The sequence below is a fragment of the Barbus barbus genome (assembly GCF_936440315.1).
Source record: "Barbus barbus genome assembly, chromosome: 17".
Taxonomy (NCBI): domain Eukaryota; kingdom Metazoa; phylum Chordata; class Actinopteri; order Cypriniformes; family Cyprinidae; genus Barbus; species Barbus barbus.
The window spans coordinates 16,680,425-16,695,000 of record NC_136745.1 but is presented as its reverse complement, the minus strand read 5'-3'; the positions used below and the strand labels follow the sequence as shown (position 1 = coordinate 16,695,000).

At 38.7% G+C, this 14,576-nt stretch overlaps 2 protein-coding genes across 2 annotated transcripts in view; one reads left to right on the top strand and one right to left on the bottom strand.

Annotated features, from left to right (window-relative positions):
- LOC306883247 (leucine-rich repeat transmembrane protein FLRT1-like) overlaps positions 1-12,737 on the top strand; it is a 16,064-nt gene extending 3,327 nt beyond the window's left edge. The window contains exons 2-3 of the mRNA XM_079438374.1: positions 6,047-6,477; positions 9,103-12,737. Coding sequence (XP_079294500.1) covers positions 9,233-11,377 — 2,145 coding nt within the window. The 5' untranslated portion in view covers positions 6,047-6,477; positions 9,103-9,232 and the 3' untranslated portion in view covers positions 11,378-12,737. The remainder of the gene's footprint in view (positions 1-6,046; positions 6,478-9,102) is intronic.
- The window catches only part of macrod1 (mono-ADP ribosylhydrolase 1), a gene marked incomplete at its 5' end in the record, with an annotated part of 54,697 nt that overhangs the window by 32,483 nt on the left and 7,638 nt on the right, over positions 1-14,576 (bottom strand). The gene's annotated exons all lie outside the window — the stretch shown is intronic.

Sequence of the window (14,576 nt, the reverse complement as noted above, 5' to 3'; positions counted from 1 at the left end):
GTATCATTTCATGATATAATTGTTTTTTGCTAAAAATTAAAGGTTTTCATCATTATTAACATACAGTACCAGTGTCATAATTCTCTACACCTCCACATTCTCTCAACTAATGAAAGTTAAAAAAATTTTTTGAAAGCAAGTAAACAGTCAGGGATATAATAAAAACAATTACAAACAATATGACATAAATACAACAGAACAAAATAGAAATGAAATAAACGTACAATTGGGGATTCATATTTTAAATCATTCCCTTTTAACTATGGACAACATGAACATAACATGGCACACATGTTGCACTACATCATGCGTTTTAATTTCCCCCCTTTTATTAAGTGCTTTCTTTTCATAATGGCAGAAATTTAATGTTTACACAACATCACTGATCATAATCAAACCACTTCTGAAAAATCTGAACAAGGTTATGACACCAATACTCTTCTTTTATTCCACTCAGTCTAATCTTATAAAAGACTCCAACTGAATCATAATTTGTAAGTTATTGATTCATTATATATTACAGTAAGGAGATTGATGCACAGCTTGAGAGAGCTCTGAGCTCTTAGTAATGTCCTCTTTAAGGGCGGAAATGCAGTCAGACTCGTCTTGCTCTCTGGAGAGGGAACAGCACTCACACAACAATGAGTGTTTTGTCTTATCCTCTGCCAGGCCAGGGTTGTCATAGACACAGGATCTACGTCACTGTCGTTTATTAATCAATGTAGCCATTTTGGTCATTTACACAAAGTAATTTTTTATTTCGCCTCAATCAAACGCTCTTCTGTTAAACACAGATCTCTAGATGTGCCTCGCCTGCCGTGAACAAGTCAAGAAAAGACAGCATTGTCTGAAAGGAAGTATGATGGAGGAGATTGTGTCTGGGGCAGGCAGAGTTTATAGGTAAAATGGGTCTCAAAGAGTCGCTTGTATAGCTCTAGAATCAATGAAATGGAGGCGATATGAATTAAGTGAATGTGGCTCTAGATAATTGGACAAGGTCTGAAAGGGGCCCGGAACAGTCTGAATAGATGGATTTTATTATTCCATGCAAAAACCAGCTGCAAACTCTGAAATAGGCTTTGATAATGCAACTATTTTTTAAGTGCTGCTAATTTTAGCATGTGGCAGGTTAACAGAGTGAGTCCGGACATACAAAATTACTTGCGTTCTATGCCACAACTGACATCAAGCATGCCTATAGACTGTGCTTTGATTGAAATCACGTCCATTTAAACCCTGCAGCCTTCATTGAAATTACATAGCTTATCAAAAACACATGCTTGTTAAATCATTACTGCTCATTTATAATTTACATACAGAGAGACCATTCAACCAGAGCAACAACTTTTTATATTTGTGCTCAGTTACTTAAAGTGATACAGTGTAGTGTGGGAAGAACGCATAAATGCATGTACGTGTTTGCGCACAGCATGGTGCCTTGAGTTTGGCTCTAAATTAGCTATAAAAAAAACAAATGCACAGGCCTCCCATAGGAAGCCAAACACTGCTCAGCTTAGTAGAGATCGCTTCTGAATATGGTTCGTTTCACTCTCTGCTTGGTGAGTGGGGTTTGTCGAACATGTGGGCAACTTTGTTCATTGACCTAAATGCATGAATTGTCTTTATATAAAAAGTGCCACTTTTTATTCACCACACAGTGGGTGCTGTTTATTACAACATTTTGCTCTTTCTTGCTATGTGAAATGCTGATAAGAGAAATTTACCAACATTAAGTCAAATTCAGACAAACCTAATTATTTTTCTTCCCGTGTGCATGCTCTGCTTTTGAGTGTTTGTGTTTGATGTTCATAAGCACTGGCTGAGGGACAGCAAGAGGTATGATTGGTTGTTTGTATGTGATTGTGTGTGTGTGTGTGTGTGCTTGAAGACAGAGAGAAATAGAGCAGTGAAGTATCCAGCACTTAAATTGTCTGCTTATTTCCAGTGACTGCATCATTTACAAAGAAACTGGGAGCATAAGAAAAAGAGCATAAAAGGGCAAAGAAGAAATAGGAGTGACATGGTCATGCAAGGGAGGAATGCTATTTGAAAGAGAAAGAGAAACTAGTTGAAAAGCATCTGTGTAACTTCACCAGAACGTGATTTACGTATGTATGTCAGTGTTCAAGTATAATTCTAATAAAATCCCATCTCATCCAGCCGGAAGGGTGGATTGTATATTGGCATAAAAATATTGGGATCACAAATGGGAAGGGAGATTGAAAAACAAAATAAATGAATAAATGTAAACAAATGAGAAGACAAGAGAAGAAAGGAAAATGGCTGGAAGTAGTGACAATGACAAATGTATGTCATATGTTTACAATATTGACGATATACCCACCTCAAGAAAAGTAAACATTATTCATGGCAATCTTAGACATGTGATGGCAATAATAACATTTCCTCTAAAGAATAAATTAAGGATGAATCTGAAAGATGAATAATAGACTAAAAGACTGGTGGAGTAAAAATGTGATTTAGCATTTACCTATTCATTAGGGACCATGACAGAGAAAAAAAAATGAGTGGTGAAATGTAGAAAGGCAAAAAAAAGCATAAATGATTACAGTAATAAAATATTGCATAAAATGTAATGTTCTGTGTTCAGTTATCAGTTATCTCAAAATGAAAAAGAGAGCATTTGAACTTAGGAATGTTCTCCCTAGAAATGTTTAAATGTATTTAATTTATGAGGTGATTCATAACATCTTATTTTCTGTATTCAGACAACAATGAACAACAAACTCGATACAAGAGCATACTTCTCATCAAACTAAGGGTCTTAAAATGTCAGGGTCAAGCACATTATGTCTTGTCCATTCAAATGATTTTTTATGAGATGACTGCTTAGTACACGTTTATAGACAGATGAGATGTGCAGCTAACACTGTCAGAGTTTATATGAGGGGTTGGGGTTCATTCGCATGTTGCAGGTGCAGATGTACAAATAAAACTGCACAACCATCATGTTGCCGCATTTGACTCCATCTTTCATGATTAAGAAAAGGTAAATAAAGCTAATTCATTCTCCACTTTCTGTAGGCATTCAAGTCCATTCATGTATCTTCTTTGCACCTTATGAATTACAGTACAGTAATGCTGACATCTTGGCATCAGGCATAAAGAACAGCAAAGAATATTAACAACAGTGGCGTGTCACTCAAAACACACCAGCATGAACTGAAATACAAATCAAAGTCATAGAATATTTTCATGTCACAGAAAAACCCATCACAGAAATATAAGCATGAATGCCTTAGTTCAAGTTCCACTGTATCCGTCCTTGCCTCTGCATCCCTAAATGACTATAAAGCAACCAGCTTTAAGTATGCATGGTAAGCCTTGGTGATTTTGTCTTGCATATACATTCAAATATGAATGTATGTATGCACACATATGTGTTGCATATACATTCGTTCTGTGTTATTTAAATCCTTTAGGCCTCTCTCTTCGCTCTCTCACCCTGCGCCACTTTAGTGCATCTTTATCACATTCACAAGCCACTGGCTCTGTTCAGTGCACAAACACTGAATATAATAAGGACATAAATCAGTATAGGCATTTATGCATTAATGGTTCACAGATTACAGTAAATGCACTGGTGAACATCCAAGAGGACTGGAGCTAAGAGAGAGAGAGAGAGAAAGCACACAGTAATAGGAAGGGAAAATGGGGATATGGGAAAAAACAAGGTGCGTTCCCCTCTCTGCTCATCCACGCATCCCTGTCACATTTACCCCTCATCGCTGCTTCTCCCTCTCTTTGCTCCTGGTTGTTCATACTAAAAGGCTGCAGTGTGTGGGTGTGTGTTGAGAGGCTGGTCACATCCCTGTGTCTCCTGCCATTTTCACTCCCGTTGCTGAATTACCCCTGATTACCTTTAGCTAATTATCATCAGATCTTAGAGAGTGAAATACACACATACGCTCGCACACACATTACTATTCAGCGCTGCAGAGCCACTGGCAGTTAAAGATCTGAGACATCACCGGATTGCAAAAAAAAAGAGAGAGAGAGAGTCGGTACCTAGGCACCTCATCAGGGTCCCATTGACGAAACCTTTTTAAAACAGAACTGCGCAACAGAACTGAAAATATCCTGACACACAAGTATGCCCTCTGGCCAATACTCTGCTATTACGGCGTCTAACTTTGTAGCCCCAATTTAAGTCACATGCACAGTCACTCACTGTTCAGTAAAATACCACAATTCCTGAGGGCCCTATACTAATCATGTCATATTAACCAAGGGACCAGACAGTAACGTGAAGCTCTCCAGTTGTTTACATTGTTAGCCAACAGAGTTATTTATCAGTGCTTGTTGTGAATTAATAATGAACTGGATTTGCTGGGGAATAATTATTTCATGATGTACTTCAGTAATATTTTATGACAAAGCTGTGAGGAACAAGATAGACCATTAAGATTTCATGCTACTTCATGATCCTCAGACAAAGCCCAGTGAGTCTGTCTTTGTGTCAGTGCTGTGAATATGTGTTGTTGTGGATACTGGGACTGACAGTCATTTCTGCCACCAAATTTGATTCCAATAGGTTCATCAATCTTTCTTCTTTCCTTTACTCCTCCATCTGTCCCTCTCTCTCTCTCTTTTCCATTCTCTCTCCCTCGCTCAGCAAATGAGAAATTGAAAGGCAGAGATGGGTAGGTTACGTGCACAGGATGGTAAAAATGTCTGACATGGGCTCATACACATTTGCATGCACACGAACACATATACACAGCCACACTCACCCTTAAACATGCAAGGGCATACAAATAAAAGCACAGATCTGTCACCATTCTAATAACTTTAAGAACGGAGGACATCTGTACCATCAGCAATATCAACAATCCTGGAGCAGTGGAACTGCACCACCCTATTCCAGGTGAACATTATTGCTGTCCATTTTCAGCATTTACTCAAGCACGTCTGGGGATGGAGGTCAGTGCGAGCATGACAGAAGCACTGACATAACCTCTTATCATCTCTCATCATAATCTCTTCCCTAATGTGACTGCCCCATTATATCGTAAGAGAGAGAGAGAGAGAGAGTCAGAGAGAGAAAGGTGAACAGAGAAGGGCAACGGTCTGTGTATTTGTCTGGTTTTACACCCGCTAGACGTTTTAAGGCATCTGCCTCAGTAGCCGTTATGTTTTTTTTCCACCAACTAAGAGCATTGATTGGCCAATTCCCCAATACGTTCACTGATTTTAATTTGCCTTCTTTGTCCTTATTACTCCTCCTCTGCTCAATTCCCTTTACATTAGCTGTGTGCCTTGGAAATGCTCCCTGTCTCCTCATACACGTGGTACTATATGGGCCTCCACTGATCCATCTTCACCAGGCTGCTACGTCCACATGGTGCATTAAATTTCTGCAATAATGTTTTTGATCACTCCCAATCTATGACTGGACCGCGAAAAAGCAATTAGACTGGGAGCCAGTGGGACCCAGAGGAGACTTTCAACATCACAAACACAAAACCACGTCAGGCTTGGGAATTTAAACAGATTCAGCACACTATAATACAAAGAGAGTTAACAGTTGCTGGTTCAGAGGCTCAGTCCCAAAGCAGTAGTTCTAGAAAACATAAACTAAAAACACTCAAAGTGAAAATCTAAATATATGAAAATACACTATGCATAATTTTAGATTCACCAAAAAACATTGGTCTCAGAAATCTGGCAGGAAAAAAAATCTTGCTCTTGTCTTTACCTAATATAAAGAATTGAGTCAGAACAGACAGCCATCATTTCTTGCCATACCTCAGTCTTGTCAACAATGTGACCCAGTTTGCAACAATATGTGTGTGCCTTGATTTTTGCATTTTTGGTCCTGGCTATGGCTTAGAGCAGTCTGTAAAAGAGATTTTCCACTTAATTCTGCACACTGAACTTGACTTTACCATTTTCAGAGTTGATATTCTTTGAAATACAGTTCTTTTTAGGTCAAGCCAAGTTTAAAGAGAAAATGATACTGTGAATATAAAAGTCTTCTGTCCTGTCCTGGCACTCTAATTCACTGAAAATGTTTTCTTCACAGGTAACACGGTCCCAAAGATGAGGGGTTACAACATCCCTGTGTTCTGTCAGTCCTCATTCAAGAATACACAATCAACATGATGTCAACTTTGAAAGACACACTGCAACCTGAATACACATCATCGGCTCGGATATACTTTTGCTGTACGGAAGTGATGAAAATTTTGATTCTCTTGATTGACACTGGAAAAAATTCCCAGGGTTTTTCTGGTTGACATTATCCTTATTTCAGTGCCTACAATTCAAAGGAATCCTACAAATAAAGGGCTGCAATTTTTGGTCACATAAATTGAAGGACATAAAGAATCAAGAAAAAAGACCTTGAGCCCTTTATCAATTGTCTATCTAGAATTAAGAGGACGACTGTCACTGTTAAAACTCTGACTGCTCAGACCTACCAGCCAAAGGACAATGTGGGACACTCGCTAGATGGTAAGAACAGTCGTTTATAATTCTGTTGTAAATAATACAATACAAATACAACATGAAAATGTGTAAAGAGTTGGGTGGCTGAATAAAAAAAAGATCCTGCAGCAGGAAAATATCCTTTTATATTGTCAACAGAATTGAAGTAGACACCAAAAAGAAAACAAAGAAATAAAGATCCTTCAAGAGAAGGATCAAAAAGCAGATTTAGGCAGAATGAAAATGCAGGATTGACACAGGAGGATCAGCAGGATATACAGGAAAAGAAAAAGAAAAAAACAGTACGATTAAAGAAGAGTATAAGAAGAGATTACAAGAGATTACAGATGCACAGTAGGCGGTTATGGAGATGGCAGGGATGAAAACCTTCAGCGCATAGAAACATTTGAGTGAAGCATAGAGAAACAGATAAGAGATGTAGAACAGAGAGAAGGTAAAGTTAACCTGCCTACACACAAATGTTTCAAACCGTGTGCAAGTTATAGATGGAGCCTCTCGCGGTCACTCTGCCATCTAAAGGCAAACTTGCAAGTTGTTTTGTGCATCAACTCCACAGTGCTCTGACAGCCCTAAACACATGCAAAATGCTACTATATTTTACTAGCTTTTGCTATGAAAAAGACTTTAGCATAAAGGCATGTTTTATTAGGTATTCAACAGACCTTTTTGCTATTTTCTTTTCTCTCTGTCCTCAGGCTCCCACCCTTCTTTGTGAAAATACACTGTCAGGCCTGAGAGACAGCTGATGTTTTTCCTAAAAATACCCAAATGTATACACACTGGGAGAGCCATTAAATGTGACATATAAATTGCTTCCATTTTCATGCAATGCACCTCATTTAAAAAGAGAGACAGACTTAAAAAGGAGAGAGTCAAAGTGACAACAATATCTTTTTTTTTTTTTAAAAGCAGTATTTTCGCTAATCGTTTCCTTAGAATGTTATAAATGTGATCTATAATCAAAGCAAACAAGATTAAAGTGTTTGCAATAAAATGGAATCATTTCCAAGGCAAGCAAGCTATTCTCTTTCTAATTTCCTCACTATTTCTCCATCTTTAAGCCCCAACGATCAATTTTGCATGGGTGCTAGCACTGTTTAAGGGTTTGTTTTGCATGTAGTTGCTGCCTAAAGTAACAACGTTTGTAACCAAGAGGCAGCCAACCAACTCCCATCTGGCCTGTCTGCAACACAAACAACCTTGAGTCCAATCCCATAGGATGGCAGGCAGCAAAAAGAATGAGGCCCCAGCAGAGAGCAATGTACACCAACCCTTCACACACAAATACTCACAAAAACAAGTACGTTTTGGATTAGTCACATAGGAGTATGTTAATGTCTCAAAATTGAGTGCAAATGTACATTTTAATGAGAAAAAATATTTTCCTTTACAAAAAAGGACATTTGTGACAAGCTGGAAATTATACAACATTGTAATGCCATAATTAAATAATAAAAAAAAAATAATAATAATTAATAGTAGTTTAATTAATAGTTAAATAATTAAAACTATTTTTTCTACAATGAAGGGCATACAAAATATGTCATTACTATTGGTTGGTAGTTTTAAACAATGCTAAGCAATACTTTTAATTAATTTACTTTTTGGCAATTTTAGACAGTGTAGACAGTATTTTTTATTTTATTTTTGTCAAAATAATATTGAATACTTTTTTTCACTTTTTTTTTCATTTTAGACCTAAAGGGACAGTCTAGATATTGAACTGTTATAAAAAAAGAAAAAAAAGAAATTCCAGCTAAACTGCAAATATTCTTTGCCTTCCTTCCTCTATTTAACACTGATAAGAGTCACAGAGAATACATACACAGGAAATTCGCAATCCCTGGCCATCTAGTGAATGACTGGTTTAACAGAGTGAAATCTCTGTTGGGTATTCTATGTAGTCTCTCTGAATAATTCATGCTATTTTGAAAACAATAACAACCAAGAAACAGCATCCATTATGCATGTCAATTTGTTGTAAACGTCTGTGGTTTTCATCTAAATCTCAATTGCAAATCAGGCCGAAAACCAGAACTCTGACCCTTCCGTGAACTTTCAAAAATTTGATCTAAAATTAAACTAGTGATTTATTCAAACACAGTTCCCTGGTACATTTGAATTGTAATATGACTTAAGGTCAATCCAGGAATAAACCTGTAATTGTTTTTTCAGGAACTCAAATGTGAATCACATTTTAATATAAGTTCAGAACGACCACCTCACACCTGCAATTATGAGTGTATAATGTAGCAATGTAATCGTTACATTCAACTCTTTCCACACTATTCATTTACATAGTTCAACCGCAATAAATTTTCTGTTCTCTTTCAGTCCTTTTTTATTTTAATGTTATGTCTAATGCTCCCTATCTGTCAGTTGCTCTGTTAAGGATCTAGAAAGCCGATCAGCATGACTGATTTTCTCTGCTCTTGCTTACTAACCTCTTACCACCTTTCAATGTTTTTCACATTTAAGCAGAATTCATGTAAAAGTCAGACAGCATACTATATAACAGATTTGTGGACTTATAATTGCACTGAACTCTACACCAAATGTAACCTCTGTATTTTGAAAAAATCTTAATAATTTTTTCAAAAAAAAAAAAATTATTTTCTATATTTCCCACAGGACTTGTGATTGGAAGTAAAGAAGGGCAAGAAAGACCTGCGTTTTCCCAACTACACTGACCAAGAATACTGACTTGAGACATTGGGTTAAATTACCTCTGCAGAGAGAGTGGGGTACATTGCCTGGAATTATGGCCACAGAGAGCCTAGTTGAACTCCGCGATTGGTTGTTCCTACTTCTCCTATGCCTGACATTATTGGTTGAAGTCCTCGAGTTTGCTGCAGCAACAGCTGCTGCTGCGGAGGCAGCTCTCGGAGAGGCGGAGCTTCAGGGAGACGTGCCATGCCCCTCAGCTTGCAGGTGCGATGACGGCTTCATTTACTGCAATGACCGTGGCTTGAGTATCATCCCACCATTACCATTAACGGCAGCTGTGCTCTATCTGCAAAACAACCGCATAGACAATGCTGGGCTACCAACATCTTTAGAGCGACGACTGACTGTGCGAGTAGTTTACCTTTATGATAATGAACTTGACGATTTTCCAACACATCTGCCTCCGTCGCTACGAGAACTTCACCTACAGGACAACAATATACGAACTTTACCCCGTTCTGCTCTTGCACGGCTCCCCCTACTGGAGAAGCTTCACATGGATGACAATTCGGTTTCAACTGTAAGTATTGAAGACAAAGCATTCGCCAACAATCCGAGGCTGCGTCTTCTTTTCTTGTCACGCAACCACCTCTCAAGTATACCATCAGGACTGCCTGCATCACTTGAGGAACTCCGACTAGACGACAATCGGATTTCAACTATTCCAACACATGCATTTCGAGGTCTCTCCTCTCTAAGACGTCTCTTCCTTGATGGGAATCTGCTGGCAAATCAGCGAATCGCAGATGATACATTCTCGCGACTGTCTAATCTCACAGAACTCTCTCTGGTTCGTAACTCGCTCCAGGCACCACCATTAAACCTTCCAAGTATGCATCTCCTTCGCCTCTATCTACAGGACAATGCCATAGCCCACATGCCAAGAGGCTCCCTGGATGGCATGCGAAGGCTACAGAAACTGGACCTATCAGGTAACAACTTGACGACTCTCCCGAGAGGTTTATTCAAGGACCTGGACAGCCTTTCACAATTACTTGTCAGAGGAAATCCTTGGCACTGTGGCTGTAACCTCCGCTGGCTTCATGACTGGTTGCATGAGCGAGGTTCATCAGTGACTGTGAGAGGTTTAACTTGCCATGGACCAGAGAGACTAAGAGGCATGGCACTAAGGGACCTTACAAGTCAGTTGGAAGACTGTGAGGTCAGCGTAGATTCTGCAGGAGGAATGGTTGGAAACGATGGAGCAAAGGAGAAGAAAAGTTATTTTCCGACACAAGCACCAGCTACAACCCCTCCACTTCCGCAGGGTTCTCTCTTTACCCTCAGATCCAGACGACCAGGCCACAAGTATTCAGATATTAGCCAGGACAGTCTTGGAGTTGAAAATGGGGTTACAGGTAAATCAATACTAATCAGTGTAAAACCTCTCACACCAGAGACCGTTCACATTACCTGGCAGGCAGCACAGCCAGTCCCCTCTTTCAGACTTTCCTGGTTGCGGCTAGGCAACAGTCCTGCAATGGGGTCCATCACAGAAACACTTGTGCCAGGGGATCGCCGTGAGTATTTACTTACGCAACTACAGCCCCAGTCAAGTTACATCATCTGCTTGGTGCCTCTCTCTGGAAACGATGGTAAAAGAACCTCTTTTACAGCAAGTGGGGGTTTCAGCATAAACACAAACTCAGAGCATGAGCACCCTGCTTGTGCCAAAACAGAGACGGATCCCCTCGAGCAACCTATTTCAGACCAGGACAGTGATCGAGGAACTGACCAACTGTCAGCCCTACCACTTGCTGGAATTATTGGAGGTGCAACAGCATTGGTGTCTTTGTTCTTAATTTTTGGCATCTTCTGCTGGTACGGACACCGTGCGGGGTACCTTGCGCCAGGTGACCATTCCATATACGGCAGAGATGTTGTTGACTCGCGAGGTGCCAGCAAACATTACGATGACTATGTTGAGTCTGGAACCATAAAAGACACGTCCATCTTAGAAATCAGAGCTCATGGCTTTCAAATGACACCAATGTCTGCCCAACAGCCTTTGCAGCCCAAGGCAAAAGTTGAGGATATGACATACATTCATACTATCTTTCCCTCTAATAATGCAACTCTATATAGGAGCACCCTGAACCACACAGGAAATCCAGGCTATGGAACAAATCGAGGGTACAGAGAAGGGGGAATACCAGACATAGATTATTCATACACGTGATAGGCTTTTTTATAACCCCCTTCCTGTTATCAGGTAAAGCACTTGGGTAAGGGTTCTATTCCCTAGGTTCTAAAGTAGGGGTGTGCCGATTCTAAGGGAACCATTTTTCCCCATCTATTGTACACAAAATCTTATTACTGGATAGAAGATTTTTTTTAAATCAAAATATTTATAATTAAAATACAATCGTTTTTTGAGCATTGGTGTAACATGGAGATGTTTAAAACCAAAATCAGGATTGCCAAATTGAATTGGGTAATTTAATGATGTTACAAGAATGAAAATGACTTACTAATCAAAACCAGGTGTTAAAAAAGCTATATGGACTGTTCTGCGGACACTACATAAATGATGCAAAACAATAAAATGGTTACATAAAAATTTTCAGAAAGAACACCTTGTGATACACTCCTAAAAATAAAGGTTCTTTACTGGCATCAATGGTTCCACAAAGAACCTTTACCATCCATGGAACCTTTTCATTCCACAAAAGGTTGTTTACAGTGGAAAAAGGTTCTTTAGATTATTAAAATGTTCTTCACACTAAGAAAATAATGGTTCTTTTAAGAACTGTTCACTGAAAGTTTCTTTGTGGAACCAAAACTGGTTCTTCTATGACATCGCTGCGAAAACCCCATTTTGGAACCTTTATTTTTAAGAGTGTCCTGTATGTGGATGAAGCAGAATTTCATTCGGCACACTCCTATTCCAAAGTACCCTTTGTGCCTCCTTTAGTCTGTTTTTAAAACATTGTTCTTAATGAGAAAAAACCCTCTGGAACATGCTTAAAATACCTATAATAGTCAGAAAGTGCCAGGGATACCACTCTTGGTATCCAATATTCAGATGATAATTGAAGCTGTTTTTGCATCTTAGTACCAATGATTATCAGTGTCCTAAAACTAGCTCATTTTAAGGGTTAGCATGATGATGATGATGATGAGATCTGGGACCAGGCTCATATAGCTATAATTTTACTACCTGGACATTACTATGTATATATGCACTGGGGAGAACTGATGCCTTTCCATTCTGGGGGATACTGACGACAACAACAAAAAAAGAAATCTTTTTGGGGGGCTGTTATTCAAATTCTAATTCTCAGTTCTCTCTCCCTCCTTTTATGGGCTTTTCCTTTATTCTCTCTATTTCTTTTGCACGCAGCACGAGGACTTTGTTCCCAACCCAGAGAGCTGACAGTGGTGATAATGGTTTTGACAATGAAAGACCTCAAATTGCTACTGGGTTTCTTTTCTTTTAATGAGAGTGAGAAAAGTGGGGTAGAAGGAGACAAAAGGAAAGAGAAGGAAAGAGATGAAGGCACAGAAAAAGGTTTCATGTTCACAAAGAAAATTTGTCGAAAAAAATAAAAGACACTGAAAAAGTGGATATCTTATGAAATTTTTTTTTTTTTCACATTTTCCATTCACCACATGGAGGTTTCAAGAACAGTCAAACAAAATATACGAAGCTCAGTAGTTTTACCAGCTCAATAACAGACAACTGTATTTCAATTATGACGAAAGAAATGACTAAGAAATCTGAGGTAATTTAAACTAAACAGAAAGAGGTATTTTAAGACAATCATGAAAGGGGGCAACCCTAATTGATGAATGAACCCAAACTGACAGGCTGACATATATAATGCAGTCAATTTAGCATGTAAAAAAGCAAACTGAAGGGCAGGGCTTGTTGATACAGAGCATACCAGAAAATATCATGGACATGAAATCTAGTCGATGACTAGAAAAAATGGCATATGATCAGACAACTTTAACACGTCGGCTCATTACAATCTTTGTGAAACAGTGTGTATCTATACCCCTGAGGTGCAGGAAAAACAGAAATCAGGGATTAATAAAATATGTAACACTGTGAACCTCTGCATCTTGTGTGTGGGCTAAGAAGGAAGAGAGAGAACAAAGGTCTTTAATTGATTAAAGACAATCCACTTTTTTCACAGTCTGACTTTGTGTGACTTAAACGCAGCATTAGCCGGGAGAGTAGAAAGGTAGGAACACTAAAAGGATATCCGTACCGGATCTGCAATTTTCCAGCCTTTTTCTGATGCATTTTAAAAGTGAACTATTCAAAAAGCAGTCCATGTAAATCACTTCTTTCTCTCGTCATAGATATGGATATACATCCTGATGAATAGTAAATAAAGCTTGTTATCTTTTTCATTGATATACGTATCATTAAAAGTTGTGATGAAACGCATTGTTGATGTGTATATATATAGAAATATATCACCTATAATCCAAGGAAACAAATTCACACATCATGTATGAGACAAAATCCTCTTGTCAGTTCTTAAGGCCCTTATGAAGCTAAATCTCCATGGTGGCATTGATAGACATATCAGACACATTCATCCGTTGGAAGAGTGAATAAGGAAAAGTAGCCAATTTGATAGTGTCTATTTAAGAGCAAACATGCCTCCAATCTGGAGAGTGTGGTAATGCCTGTGTAAGCAATCTAGAGATCAATATAATGAGAGGGGGAAGCACAGAATACAGTATCCAAGGAAGAATGGCCTTTAAACACATCTCTTCAATAGCTTAATGTGTGCATAAAAGCACATGATGTCCTCAGCGTGGTTTCTCAGACAACATACAGTTCAATTAGTTATTTGCACCTGTTCCCCAACCCATTTCTCAAATTAATGTAATTCTAGATAATTGGAAAACATCACCTTCTTTCATAGCGATTTACAATTCACAGCAACATCAAATTATCGAGTCTTATTAAGCATGAAGACAGTTGCAGACACTGACATATGGAGAAAGGCACAGTAACAGCATCGGTAACGATCCTGAAAGACAAAGAGTACCTGAAAGCAGCTTTTGCCACTAAAATTACCAGTTAAAAAGGCCAACTTCACAATACCCAACAATTAACTTGAGAGTTTGACAAGTCCCAATTACTGGTCAATCAAACCCTGAGAAGCTACACCTAGGGGCTTCACAGCGCCTCTCACATTCTACCTAGCGAAACCAAACTTAGAATTACAATTACACCAAGCAATTGCACCTATCCAAACAGCAGCAGCAACTCTCAGAAGTCGTCCCTGATGAACCGCATACCTCTTATCCCCGCATTTACCACATTGGGTCAATTAGACTAATTATACTGAGAGGAGACCAACAATTTCACATTCCTTCATTGGAGCTAAAGTGGCGATTGATTGTGAGAGAAT